A 16,902-nucleotide genomic window follows, 5' to 3' on the forward strand; every position below is an offset into this window, starting at 1 on the left:
ACATCATTAGAGATAGTGCTGAAATGTTGTCCTAAATGGCTTTTAATCGACTGTGAGCAATTAAGGCACCCATTTCGCACACAGCTCCTTCATAGCCAATTCTCTGTGCAGGGTATTATGTACTCGCTCATTTGGGATCCCTACAGTCCCAGTAATCTCACGAATTTTTATTTGTGGCCTTTCATTATCATACAATGGATTTTGTCAATGGTTTCCTTTGTGGTGACCTCAATTTGACGATAAGAGCGTGCTTCGTCTCTCACGGTTGTCCGTCCATGTTTATATTCATTAATCCAAAAGCAAATGGTCTTCAATGATGGTGCACTTTCCATTTGAACTTCATCCAATTCTATTTTGGTCAGTGTGGTCCCAATTTTTCACACGGAAATGTTTAATACCAGCACTAAATTCCGTGTTCTCCATTTGCAATTGCAGTCGACACACTTACCAATTCAGACTAATCTTAACAATGAACTGTATGCTGTAAATTGCCGAAATTCTTTATACGATCCTTGGAATAATTAACATTACCAGCCTTGAATCCACAACAAAAATATTCCATCCTTTCATGGAAATTTACCAGATTCACCAAACCATGCTTGTACTTGAACATTGTGTACAAATTGTGTTGCAAATATAGTTAGTAGCAAAGAAGTAACACATTGCAGCAGCAAAAACACCCCGCCAGGTGTGAAAATGAACAGCGACAATTCAGATAAGTGATAAACGTTTTCCCTTTCATCATTGCGTGGGAAGTGAAGGGGAGGGGAGGGGCAGGAAGGGGAGGGGCAGGAAGGGGAGAGGAGGGGAGGGGAGAGGGCAGGAAGGGGAGAGGGAGAAGGGGGAGGAGGGGAAAGGGAGAAGGGGGAGGAGGGGAGAGGGAGAAGGGGGGAGGAGGGGAGAGGGAGAAGGGGAGGGGAAGAAGGGAAGGGGAGGAGGAGAAGGGAAGGGGAGGGGGAAGGGGAGGGGAGAAGGGAGGGGAGGGGGAGAAGGGAGGGGAGGGGGAGAAGGGAGGGGAGGGGGAGAAGGGAGGGGAGGGGGAGAAGGGAGGGGAGCGGGAGAAGGGAGGGGAGGGGAAGAGGAGGGGTGGGAAGGGGAGGGGAGGGGGGATATGTGAGAAAAAGTTTTTAAAGGTTTGAAATTATGTACAAAATTTGTTGAAAGTCACCAAATGCTCTCATTCTCAAACAATGGATGAACAAAATCTGGATATTCATGTATCATGGGCTACACGTCTTTTCCACATACCCCACCCCATTAATAGCAATTCTTTACAGACAAGAAATTATGCACGTACCAAGGTTTTGACTGAAACTGGTACCATTAGTTTTGGAGGAGATGTGGAATATACATAAATACATTTTTATAATATGTATGAATACCTTTTTACCCGTGATCTGCTTTTGATGAAATATAGCCTATACGGTGCCCCTAGCTACACTGAAAGTGCCAGTGAAAACCCCCTAAAAACCCGTCTCAGTCGTTTTGGAGATTAGCATGTTCAGACAGACAGACAGACAAGGAACTTTTACTAAAACTTTAAATCATGTTATCTTTTCTTTCTTAAATGATCAACTTTTGGTGAAGTAAAGCCTATCCAGTGCTTCAAACTATGCTCAGGTTACCTGCAAAAACCCCATGAAAACTCATCTAGTAGTTCTGCAGATTAGTGTGTCTAATGACAAACAGACAAACACAAGTATTTTACAGATTTAGCATAATCGTGAACTGCCACTAGTTTGTAATAGTCTACTGACTTCAGTAATTACCATCTCCATCTAGAACCCTTAGGGTCTTTCCCTGCAAAATAAGACATGTTGACTAATGGGCATTATCGTTCACCTGATCCATATTTATAGTGTTTTAAACATTTTTGGGAGAAGCAATATGAATGGCTGCTTGACATAGTTCTCCAACTGAAAACTTAACAATAAGCACTTTTCTTGTAGATGTACAAATGGTGAAGGAGGTACAGTGAACCCAACAACTCATTTTACCTTTCAGAGCATAACAAACTAATAAGGAGGAAATCCAGTGAACACAAAGACTCATTACTTTACCTTTTACAATACATTACATTAACTTTATTTCTGTGGAAATTTCTTACTAAGCTGTTTCACTGACTACATATACTGCTGAGGGAAAGGGAGGAAAGTCAAAGAAATGTGCACATGTAAAACATACTACACTGTCGCTCATTAGACAAGGATGACTGTAGTGAAGAAATAAACTGAGATGAAAGACTATTTATCCCAGCAGGAGAAACGGCAAACACATTCCAGCATTTTGTAGTAACAATTAAAAATATGAGATACAGTAAAATCACTAAAATGGGAATCGCTTTTTAGTTCTTCACAGAATTAATCAAGAAGTTTGATCTCTCATATACTCAAACAGTAAACCAAGCAGAATTATCAAATAATACTTACAAAAGATAATAAGACAAAACCATCACAAAGAGTCCAAAGCTTTAAACTAAGACTTAAAAGCTATGGATCGAATTTGATGGTGCTCATCACAGACATATTCAATATAGAAGAAGCATAGAATAGTACATAGGCACATAAACAAGGAGCAAACATTACAGCCCCATCAGTAGATCTACTACACAGTAGTTTAATAGTATTTGAATAATGGAAACTTCAGGTTGGAATATCAACAGTATAAAGAAAAGAATAGATTGCTACTCACTGTAAAGAGGACACTTTGAGTTACAGACAGACGTAACGAATAGACTGTTAAAATTTAGTTTTCAGCCAAAGCCTTCTTCAGAAAAGAAAACATCCATGCATTCATTCACACAAGCAAGGAGACATCACACACACCATCATCTCTGGCAGCTCAGATTGGAATGGCCATATAGAGTAGGTGTCTTTTCTCAAACTAATGTTTGTATTACACCCCGCATTTTTCATTATCACATCAACGTGTTAAATCTAAATATTCATACAATCGATCTTACTCGTTGCACAACCATACAACAGCAGAAATGACGTTTCTGTGCCATTGACTTAGCCCTCTTACTTTCCAGGTTTATGGTTTGTGATTTTTCATTTTGAGATAAGTGAAAGAATCCACTAGAATTCAGTTAGTGCCCGTACCTCAAGAGTGCACATCTGTGAAGAGATGGAAATATGGCTCATGGAAAATCATAAAGGCTTAGCTGAGACTTTTGATATTTTCTGCTTTAGCTACCTTTCTCATGTCTCATTAACCCGTACTGCATTTCTCACATCTTGTCTTATCTCCCATCTTGAGTGTTGTAAAGTGATAAAATTCATGACACCCTTCACATGTCTCATTCACCTGTGTTGCACTTCTCACATCTTGTTTTAGCCTCCACTTTCGAGTATTATAAAGGATTAAAATTCATGATAGGTCAGCTGAACTTTTACACAAAGATGGAGTATAAAAGCTAAGCCATTGCTTTACTGGTTTGGTGTGTATATCACTTGAACTTTTACATCAAACTATTACACACATAATTTACTAAAATGAAGAACATCACTGTCATACACAAGGAATATAAATCAACAGGTTTAAGGATTAGGAGATGGAGGAAAGGAAACTTCAGAATATTCAGTCACAACTGTCCAGTATGCAGAGTCAGAGGCGAAATATCAAGTCCAAAAGTTACTAAATAAAAACCACGAAACAATGAGATCCAAAAGAATAAAACATTATATCATAGCCCAGCAAGAACAGTGACACAATTCAAAATTTCAGTACAGAGAAAACTCGATTTAAAGAATTAATTCTATGAAACTTATACTGAAATAATGCAAGCTCCCTTTGAATTTCAGATAAGTATTGTTGGAAGTAAATTCTATCACATTTTTTGTGCACACTGTGAGACACATTTTTCAGTGACATAAACTAAATATGCCGTTCTTCAACCTGCATCACTTTTCTTGCTGGGCTGCGACATCTAACACAGAGGAATCCAAGAAAGTGAACTTGTGTGTGTGTGTGTGTGTGTGTGTGTGTGTGTGTGTGTGTGTGTGTGTGTGTGTGTATGTGTGTGTGAGAGAGAGAGAGAGAGAGAGAGAGAGAGAGAGAGAGGAGGGATCCTTGTCGTCATCTTTCTGTCACGTTTACTTCATTCTTAGTTTCTTACATCTCTGTTGCTAACCTGACAAATTCTACCAATCTTCGTTTTTATAATCTTGTTTGTAAAATTCTTCAGGATCTGAAAATTAGTCAACTCCCTTTGGATGCAGGTGTTGACTTGGTATTGCATATATAGCCTTTGGTAATATGGTAATGGCAGCTTTAAAAGGCACTCAATTATTGATGTATAGATTTCTTTCTTACTATGCCTCGACAATGTTTCCAATTCAAAATTACTATAGCATTACCTTGGCTGTGAAGACATCAGATCTACAATCTTTACACAGCAGAAATAATTTTTTTGTAAGAACTTCATTATGTTACAACCTGCTGCTAAGATATTATGCCACACCAACTTCTGAAGTGCATATAATTAAAAACAATTTCAGAGAGCAAACAGAGTGAAATGAATTGAAAAAAAAAATGCAGTTTCATTTATATTGAAAAATATTTAGTGTACATTTACTTAGAAGTCATCATCATACACTGCCTTGGGGGGAAGGGGGGAGGGAGTGTACGGGAAAGGGGGGGGGGGGGGGGTCAGAAAGTATCCAGAAGGAGAGGAGGAAACCAAATGACACTTCATGATTACAACATTGAGACAAATTTACAAAGAAACTGGCTCCACTCCCTCTGGCCCAAATGCAGGAAGTGTGTCATAAACCATTGTATATTCTCCTGAGGAAAGCTGGACTACAACTGTTATAACTGACTCTTGATATCCTGAATCATGTATTGATACTGGGGCAGAGTTGGTGTCTGATCTGGTCCCACACATGTTCTTTCTGGAACACATCTAGGGATCTCATGACCACAAGAGTAAATCAACATCATGCAGAAAATTCATAGACACAGGTGCAACATGTGGATGAACATCGCCTTGTTGAAAAATGACACTACAATGCTGTCACATGACAGGTAATCCACCAGGATGCATAATGTCTGTGATACGCTACTGTGCTGTCTTACCGGCCTTGACCTTAAGTCGTACCCAACAGCTCCCCACACTGTACTTGTCGATAATGGACATCTGGGGTAGTACAGAAACATGATTCATCACTGAACACAATGCTATGCCATCCATAAGCAGTTCATGCTTTCCAGTTCTGGTACCATTCCAAATGCTGTTGTTTCTATTGTGATGTTAACGGCAGCATATACATGGATGGAATTCACTAGCTCGGCTGCTGCTAGTCTCCAACCAATGATGTGGGACAACACAGAATGTTGTAGGGAGACCATTATTAGTTCTTGGATGACACGCACTTACGTGTACAAGTTACGATGGGCTTGATGCAAAATATAGCAAACCTCACTTGTGGTGGTTAGACGTGGTCGACAAGCAGTATGAGTGTTACAACGGTCCCATGCAGTCCTACAGTGGGTCACTGTCACTTCAGAATGCTCCATAAATCTGGATATTGCACATTTCAATCAGCTGGCCAAACAGATACCTACGATGAGACACCTTTCCAACTCCGCTCAGTTTTCACTTTAATAAAAAGGATGAGCCATCATGGCCAACCAATATTTTGAAGAAAGAACTGCTCCCTGTAAAATTGACACACTCGTCCTCACTGAAGGTCTCCAATGAGTACATGGCATATTCATATCTTTCACAGCGGCACTCAGTATCTATCGATGTTCACTCCCCTTATGTATCCTAACACACCTGGTAACAACAGTAATGCACTCTGGTGGCCATTCTACCTGTCGCAAAGGATTGTAATCTAAATCATGTACATACCTCCCAATAATGCCTACATTGACAACTGACCAAGTTCTCTGGATACTGCCTTTTTTCTAGTCAGCAGTGTACTTGAAATCTACACACTAACTCAACGCAAGTAACAAAATGTGATCAGTTCCACTGTCATATTTTGAAATCGCTATCGCTGCAAGTAATTCACTGAAAAATGCCCACATCATTTTTGACATTAAACATTGGGACACACAAAAATTATTGTGTGTGAATTGCTGGCATAAATTTGTCAATAAATGGGATGTAATTCATGTCTACAAAACACCAATCCACCAAGAAGTTGCCTTTCATAATTCTCGATGTGTACTCATCACTTGAATAAAAATGATGAGTCATCATGGCCATCCATATATTGAAATAAGACTTGCTCTGTGTAAAACTGACACACTCATCCCCACTCAAGCCGTTTCTCCCATTACTGATAAAACTGAAGTTGTTCAAACAAAACTTTTTGCAAGGTGAGGCCCTCCCACCATCTTCTGAACATAACTACAAAAGCAGAAATGCACCAACAATGTAAAAAAAGGCAAATGGCAATGATTTTTGAAAAATTACTGTATGATCACAATATACGAAAAACTGCCTACATTTGAAGAAAAGTACACAAGAAAGGCATCCAATTGTACCATGGCTAGCACTGCTAGTGAAAATTTTGCACTATGCTTGGATTGTATCTGGTACCAACACAGTTATGAGCTAAGTTATTCAAACATTATGTTCCTGTTGGTAATAGAGTTCTGATTATTTAAGTGAAACATTACGCGATTTACAAACCTTCCTCTCATGGTTTAATTTTATTCCGCAGGTGCATAATACTTTCTCCTAGTTTTAGAATGAAATGTCAGTGACAGAAGATGAATAGCGCAAGTACTGCTGACAGAGAAAGAATTACTAACTATACGCAAAGTATGAACGGTTTGATGGAAAAGTTGTTTGTTAAAAAACAAACAAATATTTCTTCTCCACATTTAAAAAACAAATAAATACAGTACCAAATATACATTATAAAATCACTGTTGAGATTTGATATAGTTTGCCAACAACTGGCCAAATTATTTTCCTGTGGATAAAATAGAATCCTATTCATTTCATACACAATGTAAAGAACTGTGTTACTTGTTTAATATATTACATCATCATTTATGTAACTGAGATACACACTACATTCCCAAGCTCACACCTGCATATTACACAATCAAATGCCATCCCTACTGTGGAAGAAATCTGAAATATAATAAAGCTTTTTATGAGAAAGCAGGAATTCTGCAGCACACATTAGGGATATTCACTCAATTTATTTATTTTGGGGGGGGGGGGGGGGGGGGAGGAGTTTAAAAACTTAAGACAATTTTTTTGCAAGGAGGAGGGGGGAGTGCAAGCAATGCTGTTTGCCAGTGGTAGTCAATAACTACTGATTCTTCAGTACTTACGCAAAACACATCAATGACACCATTGACCTCTTGCATCACCACCACTCAAGTGGAAGATCAAAATCACAGTAGCCTAACAATGATAATTAGATTTCCTTTCCATTTTTGGCAAATATCAAAATGGACACATTAGTCAGACTCTCTTTTCTTCTCTATAAAAACTAATCAAGCATACGCACTGACAAAACATGTTTAAAAATGGAAATGAAACCTTTATTAACAAGGAACAGGGTTTACAGGGCAACACAAACATGCAGTAAATTCAACAAAAACACTGCTATGCCTACTATACAAATAACAACATTGGATTTGTACTATACAGAACATTAAATTGTATTTATTTATTAAATTTTATATTACAAAGCAACAAGGCAACATTTACTGAGCCTTGATGAAATAAATAATAGTTTATTTTTATCGCTCACTTATATCCAGTATTCGAATATTTCTCAAAAATGTTGCACAAGGCACAAACAGCATTTCTCAAAATTTTAACTGGAATGCATTTATGACTTACTGTCACATTCAATATGATATATACACTTTACATCTATGATTTGCTTAAAAAATTAAGCATATCATTAAAAAAGGTATAAAAGGAAGAGAAACATATAACATATAATATTAAACAACTTTCTTAATGTGTACACTGTACAAATCTGTTGGTACCAGATTAAGTCCACAATCTGCTGACAAATATCAGATGTATAATCACCTGACAATATATTTACACATCAGCAACTTGTATACACACTATATAGTGAATCAACACAACAGTTCATCTTTGGTAGACAAATAAGAATAATGCTCTTGTTGCCAAACAATATGTATCCAAAGACTGTTTGACAGATCTGAAAGAGCAATATTTTTAACTTACATGATTCAGTATCATGAACCTCAACTACATCAATCGTCATTTGTAGACCACCAAAGGCAGGGACTGGACTATTGTATGTGGCCACAACCATATAAAACATTCAGTTCGCTACAGAGAATGCTTAGCACAAACTCCATTACCATTATGAAAATAACAATAAAACAAACATGAACTTTCCAGCTAACATAGAAAGTGTATTGCAGCATAGCTCTCCCTCTGTTTTTTTGAACAGACTACTAAAAAATATGACAGAGGAAGAAGTACTCACTGCTACTTCCTGTACCCAAGAAAAGCTGAGACAATTCAATGTAAACAAGAAATTATAATAAAAGATCAAACATCGGCCATAAATAAAGATGCATGTTATATAGCAGAAACTAAGTACACTTATCATATTCAGGAGTAATGCTAGCCTTCGAGCAACTGAAGGGCAAGTGTGATAACATGTCACTTTCACGATTTAAAATCATAAAGAAAAAGTAAGGCACGGCGACACTAGTGATGATCAAAATGGAACAAAAATATTAGCAATGCCAACTGCTCTACGAATCAATTCACTATATTTGAACAATAATCACAAAATATACATTTCAATGATGTGACACTGTTTATCACAATGTAAGTTCTGGGTTTTAATAAGCTTTCCAATGTATTCTATGAAGCCACACCTTCAGTGTTGTGAATGGTGACTGGAAGATGAGACATTACACATCTGATGAAAACTACAAATCATATTTGTACTAGTACACTAACAAACACAGCCTTTGTTTCCAGGGTATGATTACCATTCTACGTTTCTGTGATGGGTAAGAATAATATTAATGAAACTGAATTATGGCAAATCTTAACCAGACAATGTGCTACATACCACACATTCCTGCAATACAAAAGGGAAGTCAGAGACTCCACATAAAATACTGATAGCACCAAGGAATTAATGAAAAATGAGCATTAGCATCACCATCTGATAAAAATAGCTATGTAATATCTTCTATGTCAGTGAATTCCACACATTTCAAGTACAGAAAACCTGATATGTCCGAGCTTTTACCCCAAGAACCACTCGGGAATTTCTCCGATACTATCTTCCTGGATGTGGTCCTCTCCAAGGGAAAGGTGCTCCTCGACCTGTACCCCAGGGCAGAGGAGGCCTGTGTAAAGGTGGCGGCGGCGTTGTAAATACAGGAGTGTGGGAGTCTTGAGGGCTACGAATTACTGACCCTCTGGGCCCACCACGATACATACCCCTACCTCCACGACTTCTACCTCTCCCAGGAACATTTGAACCCACATTTCGCAAACTGTCTGTATGAAGGTTACCTGTATCACCACTTATATCTGCACTGTACGTTGTAGCGATGGGATGACCCTGTTCTGACTCACTAAAACCTGGATGAAATGTTCGAGACTGAGGGGGTACTGTACCTGAGTCCTTGGCCATAGATTTCATGAGTATTCCAGCAGCACCTGACAACCCATGACGACTAAACAAAGTTGCTAATGCAGTGCGGACACCTTCAGTAGCAAGGGGTGTCACACCACCCCAATTTCGACTGCCACTACTAACAGCGTTATCACCAGCATAAACAGCATGTGCATCGAAACTGCCGTCTGCCTTTCCACCCACTGACCACAAGTTTCCACCTGGAAAAGAAGAAAAAATCTTGGAACACAAAAATGTGAGTGTTTCCTTTCTTGTGCATAGCAGACATTTTGAATCAGAAGTACATGCTAGCAAAAGTGAAACTACAGTTGAAAGTAAACTCTTCCCCCCTCCCCTTCCGATTACAACATATTTCTTACAATGGGCTAACAAATTTCTTAAGAACAGCTTCAAAAGAGAAAATTGGATTTGCTAAACCCAAAATTTTATCTTCCTGGTATATATCGAATGGCACTCTTCCAATAAATAAATAATTCAGTAGGTTCATATTTTCTTCAATTTGCAGCCAGATGATTTTACTGAAAATGAACAATTTTCTACAAAACAAGCTTTGTGGCTTCGTGGGGTGCTGCAGAACCATTACAAATTAACACTAAGTTAAGTATCTCGAACACACGAAAAATACGAACAGTGACTGGTTAATATTATTTGTATGTGTCAATTAATATTCCCAGTCATGGTAGGCCAAATCTACAATGATATCATTCTTCTGAAAGTTGTATGCAGAGGGAAAAAATCCAGATCAAATAAGATACTGAACAAGAACAAAGAAGAAAGTAGTTTCCATATTTAAAGAAAGATGTCGTGGATGTAACATTGTTTATCTGACAAGTCACAAACTGTTACAGAACAGTCAAATTTGTGTGTGCCATATATCTCTTAACTATTATGACCAACACAATTTTGCAGCAGTAACTGCATGCGAGATAGAAAGTTTAACTAAGTAAAAAATTTCAATAAGTAATTTGTTATGGACCAAAAATATTTGTCTCAATTAAAATACTTTACACTGAAGTGTACTTCTAATATATCTTTTAACTTTCCTAACATCTCACCTAATAAAGCATACTACAGAACTAACGCTGAATGTATACCACAAAATGAAATCTACACTTGTCAGCCAGAACATTATAACCACTTACCTAATAGCCGGTATGTCCACCTTTGGCGCGGATAACAGTAACAACGTATCGTGGCATGGAAGCAATGAGGCCTTGGTAGGTCACTGGAGGGAATTGGCACCACATCTGCACACGCAAGTCACCTAATTTCCGTAAATTTTAGGGGGGGGGGGGAAGGAGACGAGCTCTGATGCCATGTGCAATGATATCCCAGATGCGTTCGTTCGGATTCAGATCTGGCGAGTTGGGGGACCAGCAAAACAATTGGAAATCACCACTGTGTTCCTCGAACCACTCCATCACACTTCTGGCCTTGTAACATGGTGCATTATCTAGCTGAAAAATGCCACTGCCATCAGGAAACATGATTGTCATGAAGCAGTGTACGTAGTCTCCAACCAGTGTACAATACTCCTTGGCCTTCATTATGCCTTGTGCGAGCTCTACTGGACCCATGTATGCCCACGTGAATTGTCCCAAAGCATAAAGGAGCCACCACCAGCTTGTCCCTGTTCCGCAGTACACATGTCAAGGAGCTGTTCCCCTGGAACAAGACAGATTCGCGCCCTCCCATCGGTGCATTGAAGAAGGTATCAGGATTCATAAGACCATGCAACACACTGCCACTGCGCAAACATCCAGTGCTGATGGTCACGTGCCCATTTCCGTCCTAGTTGGCGAAGTCGTGGTATTAACATTGGAAGATGAAAGACTTGTCAGCTGTGGAGGCCCATTGTTAGGAGTGTTCGGTGCACTGTGTGTTCTGGCACACTTGTATTCTGCCCAGCATTAAAGTCTGATGTTACTTCCACCACAGTTCACCACGTGTCCTGTTCTACCAGTCTGCCTCGCCTATAATGTCCGACATCTGTAAAGAAAAGTTGGCCGCGTAACCCCACAATGTCAGAACATGGTTTCACCTTGGTTTTTGCATGTTTTGAAGACATTCACTGCAGCACTCCTAGAACAGCAGACATTCGTGCGACTGGGCCATCGCAATCTGCCCTCAGTCAAACAGATAGATTGTGTGCCACCTCCATTCTACACATGGACAGCATGCTCACTGATATTACATGCATTACGTGTGTGTCTGACTAACAGTCATTCCACACCAGGTGATGCTGCTATCACCTGGACGTGTTTAAATCGATAGTTGCTCAGTGGCCATAATGCTCTGGCTCTTCATAGTAAATCCAAAGTATGTTTATATCACCTTTTGTGACACTATATTTGATCAGTTTTATGAATGCTTACACCAGCAGAATATATGCACTTACCTGGTGGATTAAATACTAGCTGTTTTGGATCCAGCCTCATAGAACTGATCTGGAACGCTTGACTATTGTATTTACCACCAACAGCTCCCCTCAGCTCCATGTGAAGTTTCTGGATCAGCTGTTGTGACTGTGGATCAGACTGCAAAGTACATATTCTCAGTCAAACAGTTACAAATTTTTCTTTCTAAAACAACTGCTACATTTCTACGAATCAAAAGTACAAATTATAATGCAATTATGTGTGTCTTGAAGAATATGTGATGGAACTTTAATACCTCGCTAACAGAAAGGCCATTTAGGAAAAAAGTTGTATTACCTAAGGCAACAATTTGGGCACATAAAACTGGTGTTACTCATTGCTTCCACTGACAACCAGTTTAGATATGTCTCCTTTTTACACATATTATCTTAACACTGACGTAACAGAGAAGTAGGGGCTGTACTGTTTTGCCTTGCTTGCTGATAATGATGCACGTACTCGCTTCACCTTCAAATTTCCAGTGGTTGCGCAAAATAATTTTAAATACCACCCCCCCCCCCCTCACCCTCCCCCCCCCCCCACACACACACACACAACCTGCCTGTGATTAACTGCCTGCTATTTTATTTGTTGTTAATATCCTTGAATTTCTATTTGTGTACCTTATGTGACATGATGTTCTCTAAATTTCTCTGAAATTTTGTCACGAACTTGTCCCTCTATATCCAGGATAGGGCAAATAAAAGTGGCCCAGATGAATCGATATGATTGTGTGTGAATGTATGCATATAACCACACCCTGTTATTTCCAAGAGGATGGGGCAATTGCCCATATAACTAGATGAACCCTGGAGAACATTAACACAATCTTCACGCTCAAGAGATTTGTTAACAGAAGTCACTCTCGTTGCAGCTCTAGCTAACCACTCAGGTCACCTGATAAGTGTTGATTAGTGTATGTGGGGAGCCCGCACATCTAAGGTATATCTCAACAAGGATGAGACTGCAGCAATTGCAGCACTCCAGCTTGAATCCGCCTGCTGACGAGGGCACAAAAGTGCCAAGAGATGAATGGTGGCCTCTTTCAAAATCTGCTATAGTCAGATTAGGGCTGTTTTTCCTTTCCTCTGCTATGTTTGCTTGTACCCTGCAACTGTTCCCCAGGCCACTTTTATTTACCGCACCCTGTACAATGAAGTGAAAGCTAAAAGCAGAAAATATTTCACAATAAATCTCACTCCTTCCAACATATTTCTCAAGAATAATTTCCACGTATGAAGTACTACCCACCAACTTTTGTACAAATTCCTTTATCTTTGTACCACTAGCTTTTTATCATATTGGGCAAGCAAGGGATCAGCTCATGCCAGCAATATCCTTTATACATATATACTGAAGCCCACTGGTGCGCACTCGTGTGGCTTCTTTAAGAAGCAGCCCATTAGAAATCACTCTTACAAACTTCACTGTCTTGCAACACCAGATTTCCCTTCTGAAAACAAAATTAGGGTATTTTGTTCAATGACTACCCTTGAAAAGTATTGGTAGCTGGAACATTACTTCAATTCCCATTCAATTTCTGAGATGTGTTGAGCAGAAATTGCTATTCTTCCTCTATTGGCAGAGTGACTCTTTAAAACTTAGGACCAAAACAATATTACAACTATCCTACACTCTGATCATTCCCATTGCCAGGCTTTTCTTTTCTTTTTTTTTCTTCAAAGTTTTAGATTCTACTTGTATTCAGTATACAACACATTTGTCAGTCTTTTACTGCCCTCTCATACCGAATTAATAGTTTTTAATATTTATACATACAATTATTTTCGAAAACCTAGCATATATGGACCTTTGTTGCGTCTTTCCAGTAGCCTCACCCTCTCAGCAGAGGGTAGAATACCTTTCATTATATGTAGTTAGCATTATTCAACTAAACAGGCAATTGAAAAGCTGAAAAATGAACACAACATACATTTATTCTCTTGGAAGTTATACTTTTACCTGACAATGCAGCAATTAAGTTCTTGCATAGGCTTTCTAAATTTGAAATTTTCAGCCAAATTTAAATGAAGTCTGCACGCAGTACTTAGAACAAATATTGTTGATTTTGCTTTTATTTCGAAGAAGAATTTTCCCCCAAGATCTTTATATTTTTGCAAACATAATTATGATAATGAAAGACTGAAAATGCTAGGGATTCCACATCATGGACACAACAAAAGGTAAAGGTCACAAAGTGTTAATGAGCCCAGACTATCAACTCAAATCACAATGTCTGAAAGCTTGGTCTCATCAATAACAACAAAATTACAGAATCTCTGTGGCAAAGTGTCATTTGTCTGAAAGGATGGTACCAATGGTGTAGCAAACATAACTGCCCCCCCCCCCCCAAATTGGTGCCCGGGGGGGCAACACTTCACTGCCATCCCCTCACAGCACCTGGTGTACAACACTCTTTACTGTGCCCTCTCCAGAAACACATAACTGTGATATAATATACAGAATTTACTCTAATAACAACATATTTTCTGAAAAATCTTGTGGAGATCATTTGGCGCCCTTCTGCAAGTGACACCCACGGGATGATAGACCCCCTTAACCCCTCCCCCTTCCCCTTTTGCTCCACCACTGGATGGTAGGTTAAAACGTTATATCTCATCAACATTATCGTTCGACACTTCACAGTAGGTCTGTTGTGCATGAGCACTCTTAATTTTATTTGGTGCGCCACAAGATACACACTACCTACGACTTCCACCCTGCTTTAACTTTCCTTTCAACAAGTATACACTATGAGTTAACAGCATCAGTCTTCAGCTTGCAACCCTCATACCCCAAACAATCATATACATTGTCACTAATAGCCTCCAAGGTGAAAAGGATGTTGATGGCAATGGAAAGACTCCAATGCATTCTGAGATTTAGGGGAACAATTTACTTTAAAAGTGGTTAAATCACTGGCTGTCACTGGTGTGTTTCATTTAAGGAATTTAAATTAAGATTTCTTCTTGAACTTCTACACATTATATAAAAAGCAGATCCAACGCAGCCTCATGGTGCACAGGTACCCATCATATCGGCTGTGGACAGGTACAAGTAGTATAGGCAACCCAATGTGCTCAATGATCTAATGTCATGCCAATTGTGAGCGGCTGCACGATTTATTTAAGAGAGAACTAATCAGCCATGGGACCTAGAATTTTATAACTAAGAAATACATACATTTGCTTGCTAACTAAAGCTCAAAAGATGGTATAAGGCGGACAGTTTTAACATGACAAATTAGGTGGAGGATGTTTTGAACTGTGTTTGCATCGAATACCGCTAGTGATCAGGCCTGAACTACGTCGTTAACCATACTCTGCTAATCTCAACAAGCTATCGCGCAGTAGCCATTCCCGATAGCTTTGTGTTGTTTGTCACACATTCTTTTCTTCTCTTATTCTGAAATATGTGAAGCGACTAATCCTAGTCCATCATGGATTTCGACTGTGATCCTTACGACGACAGAAGAGATCGGCAATCCCTATGACAACACATCAGTTCTGATGTAAGCTGCTGCCCTCCAAGAGGGAAGAGGGGCTCGATTCCAAAAGGCTATTTGCAACTTGTATATAGAGAAACCAGATGTCAGTCAAGGGACATGAAAGGGAAACTGTTTTAGAAGGGTATGAGACAGGGTTGTAGCCTATAACTGAAGTTATTCTATCTGTGCATTGAAAAGCCATAGAAAAATCTCGCTGATGACAATGTAATTCTGTCAAAGACTTGGAAGATCAGTTGAATGGAATGGAAGGTGTCCTGAGAGAAGCACATCAGATGAACATCAGCAAAAGCAAAACTGGAATATTGGAAAGCAATCGAATTAAATCAGGTGATGCTGGGGGAGTTAGATTGGGGAATGAGAGACTTAAAGGAGTGGATGAGTTTTGTTATTCAGGCAGCAAAAAACTGTTAATGGCTGAAGTAGAGAGGATACAAAATGTATAGAGTGGCAATAGCAAGAAAAGCTTTTCTGAAGAAAAGAAATTTGTTGACATCAATAATAGATTTAAGTGTTAGGAAGGCTTTTCTGAAAGTATTTGGCAGAATGCAGCCATGTATGAAAGACAAACATGGACAATACACAGTTCATACAAAACGAAAACAGAAGCTTTTGAAATGTCGTGCTACAGAAGAATGCTGACAACTAAATGGTAGATTACATAACTAATCAGGAGGTGCTCAACTGAATTGGGGGGGGGGGGGGGGGGAGACAAATTTGAGGCAAAATCTGACTAGAAGCAGGGATCAGTTGATTCGACACATTCTGAGACAGCAAGGGATCACCAATTTATTATTGGAACGAAGTGTTGAACCTATAAACTGTAGAGGGACACCAAGAGATGAATACAGGAAGCAAATTCAGTACAACGTAACTTGCATTAGTTATTCGAAGAATTGCACTGAACAGAGTAGCATCAAGAAGTGCAGCAAACCAGTCAATCGAGTTTTCGGATTGAAGGCCACAGCTACCACACATGTTCAATAAGGTTTGAGGCTGGAAAACCACTGCAGCTGATAAGTTTTCCGATACTGTTGCCTTTAGCTTAAAGTTTTGCACACTGTGTCACAAAAAACTGAACATAAAGTTGGTGCATGTTTCATTGGTGCATGTTTCACAATCATCTTCATCTGACAAGGAAGATGAAGATGTCAAAATGAATGCTGATACAGAAACGTTAATGCTTAACTTGTTTTGGGCGTCACCACTGAAGGTTAAGAAAGTGAGGTATGAGATTCAGAAACCTACGCAACATGTAAAATGAATCAAGTGATAAAAATGGTGAGTGGGCAGATTGTTTCAGTCAATACCAAAGGATAAGACAGGCAGTGCTTTTTCTCAGGAAATAAAAAACAGT

At 39.2% G+C, this 16,902-nt stretch overlaps 1 protein-coding gene across 5 annotated transcripts in view; it reads right to left on the reverse strand.

The window, feature by feature from the left end:
- Positions 1 to 16,902, reverse strand: part of LOC126473401 (cyclin-dependent kinase 12) — a 190,018-nt gene that overhangs the window by 111,037 nt on the left and 62,079 nt on the right. For 3 of the 5 annotated variants that reach the window (XM_050100414.1, XM_050100415.1, XM_050100416.1), the window contains exons 12-13: positions 12,022 to 12,160; positions 9,605 to 9,823 (exon numbers count right to left, since the gene is read on the reverse strand). In XM_050100414.1, the coding sequence (XP_049956371.1) occupies positions 9,605 to 9,823; positions 12,022 to 12,160 (358 nt within the window). Of the gene's footprint in view, positions 1 to 7,493; positions 9,824 to 12,021; positions 12,161 to 16,902 lie in introns of those variants that run through there. The other 2 variants (XM_050100413.1, XM_050100412.1) reach the window with 1 other exon arrangement.

Source organism: Schistocerca serialis, chromosome 4, assembly GCF_023864345.2.
Source record: "Schistocerca serialis cubense isolate TAMUIC-IGC-003099 chromosome 4, iqSchSeri2.2, whole genome shotgun sequence".
NCBI classification, from domain to species: Eukaryota; Metazoa; Arthropoda; class Insecta; order Orthoptera; family Acrididae; genus Schistocerca; species Schistocerca serialis.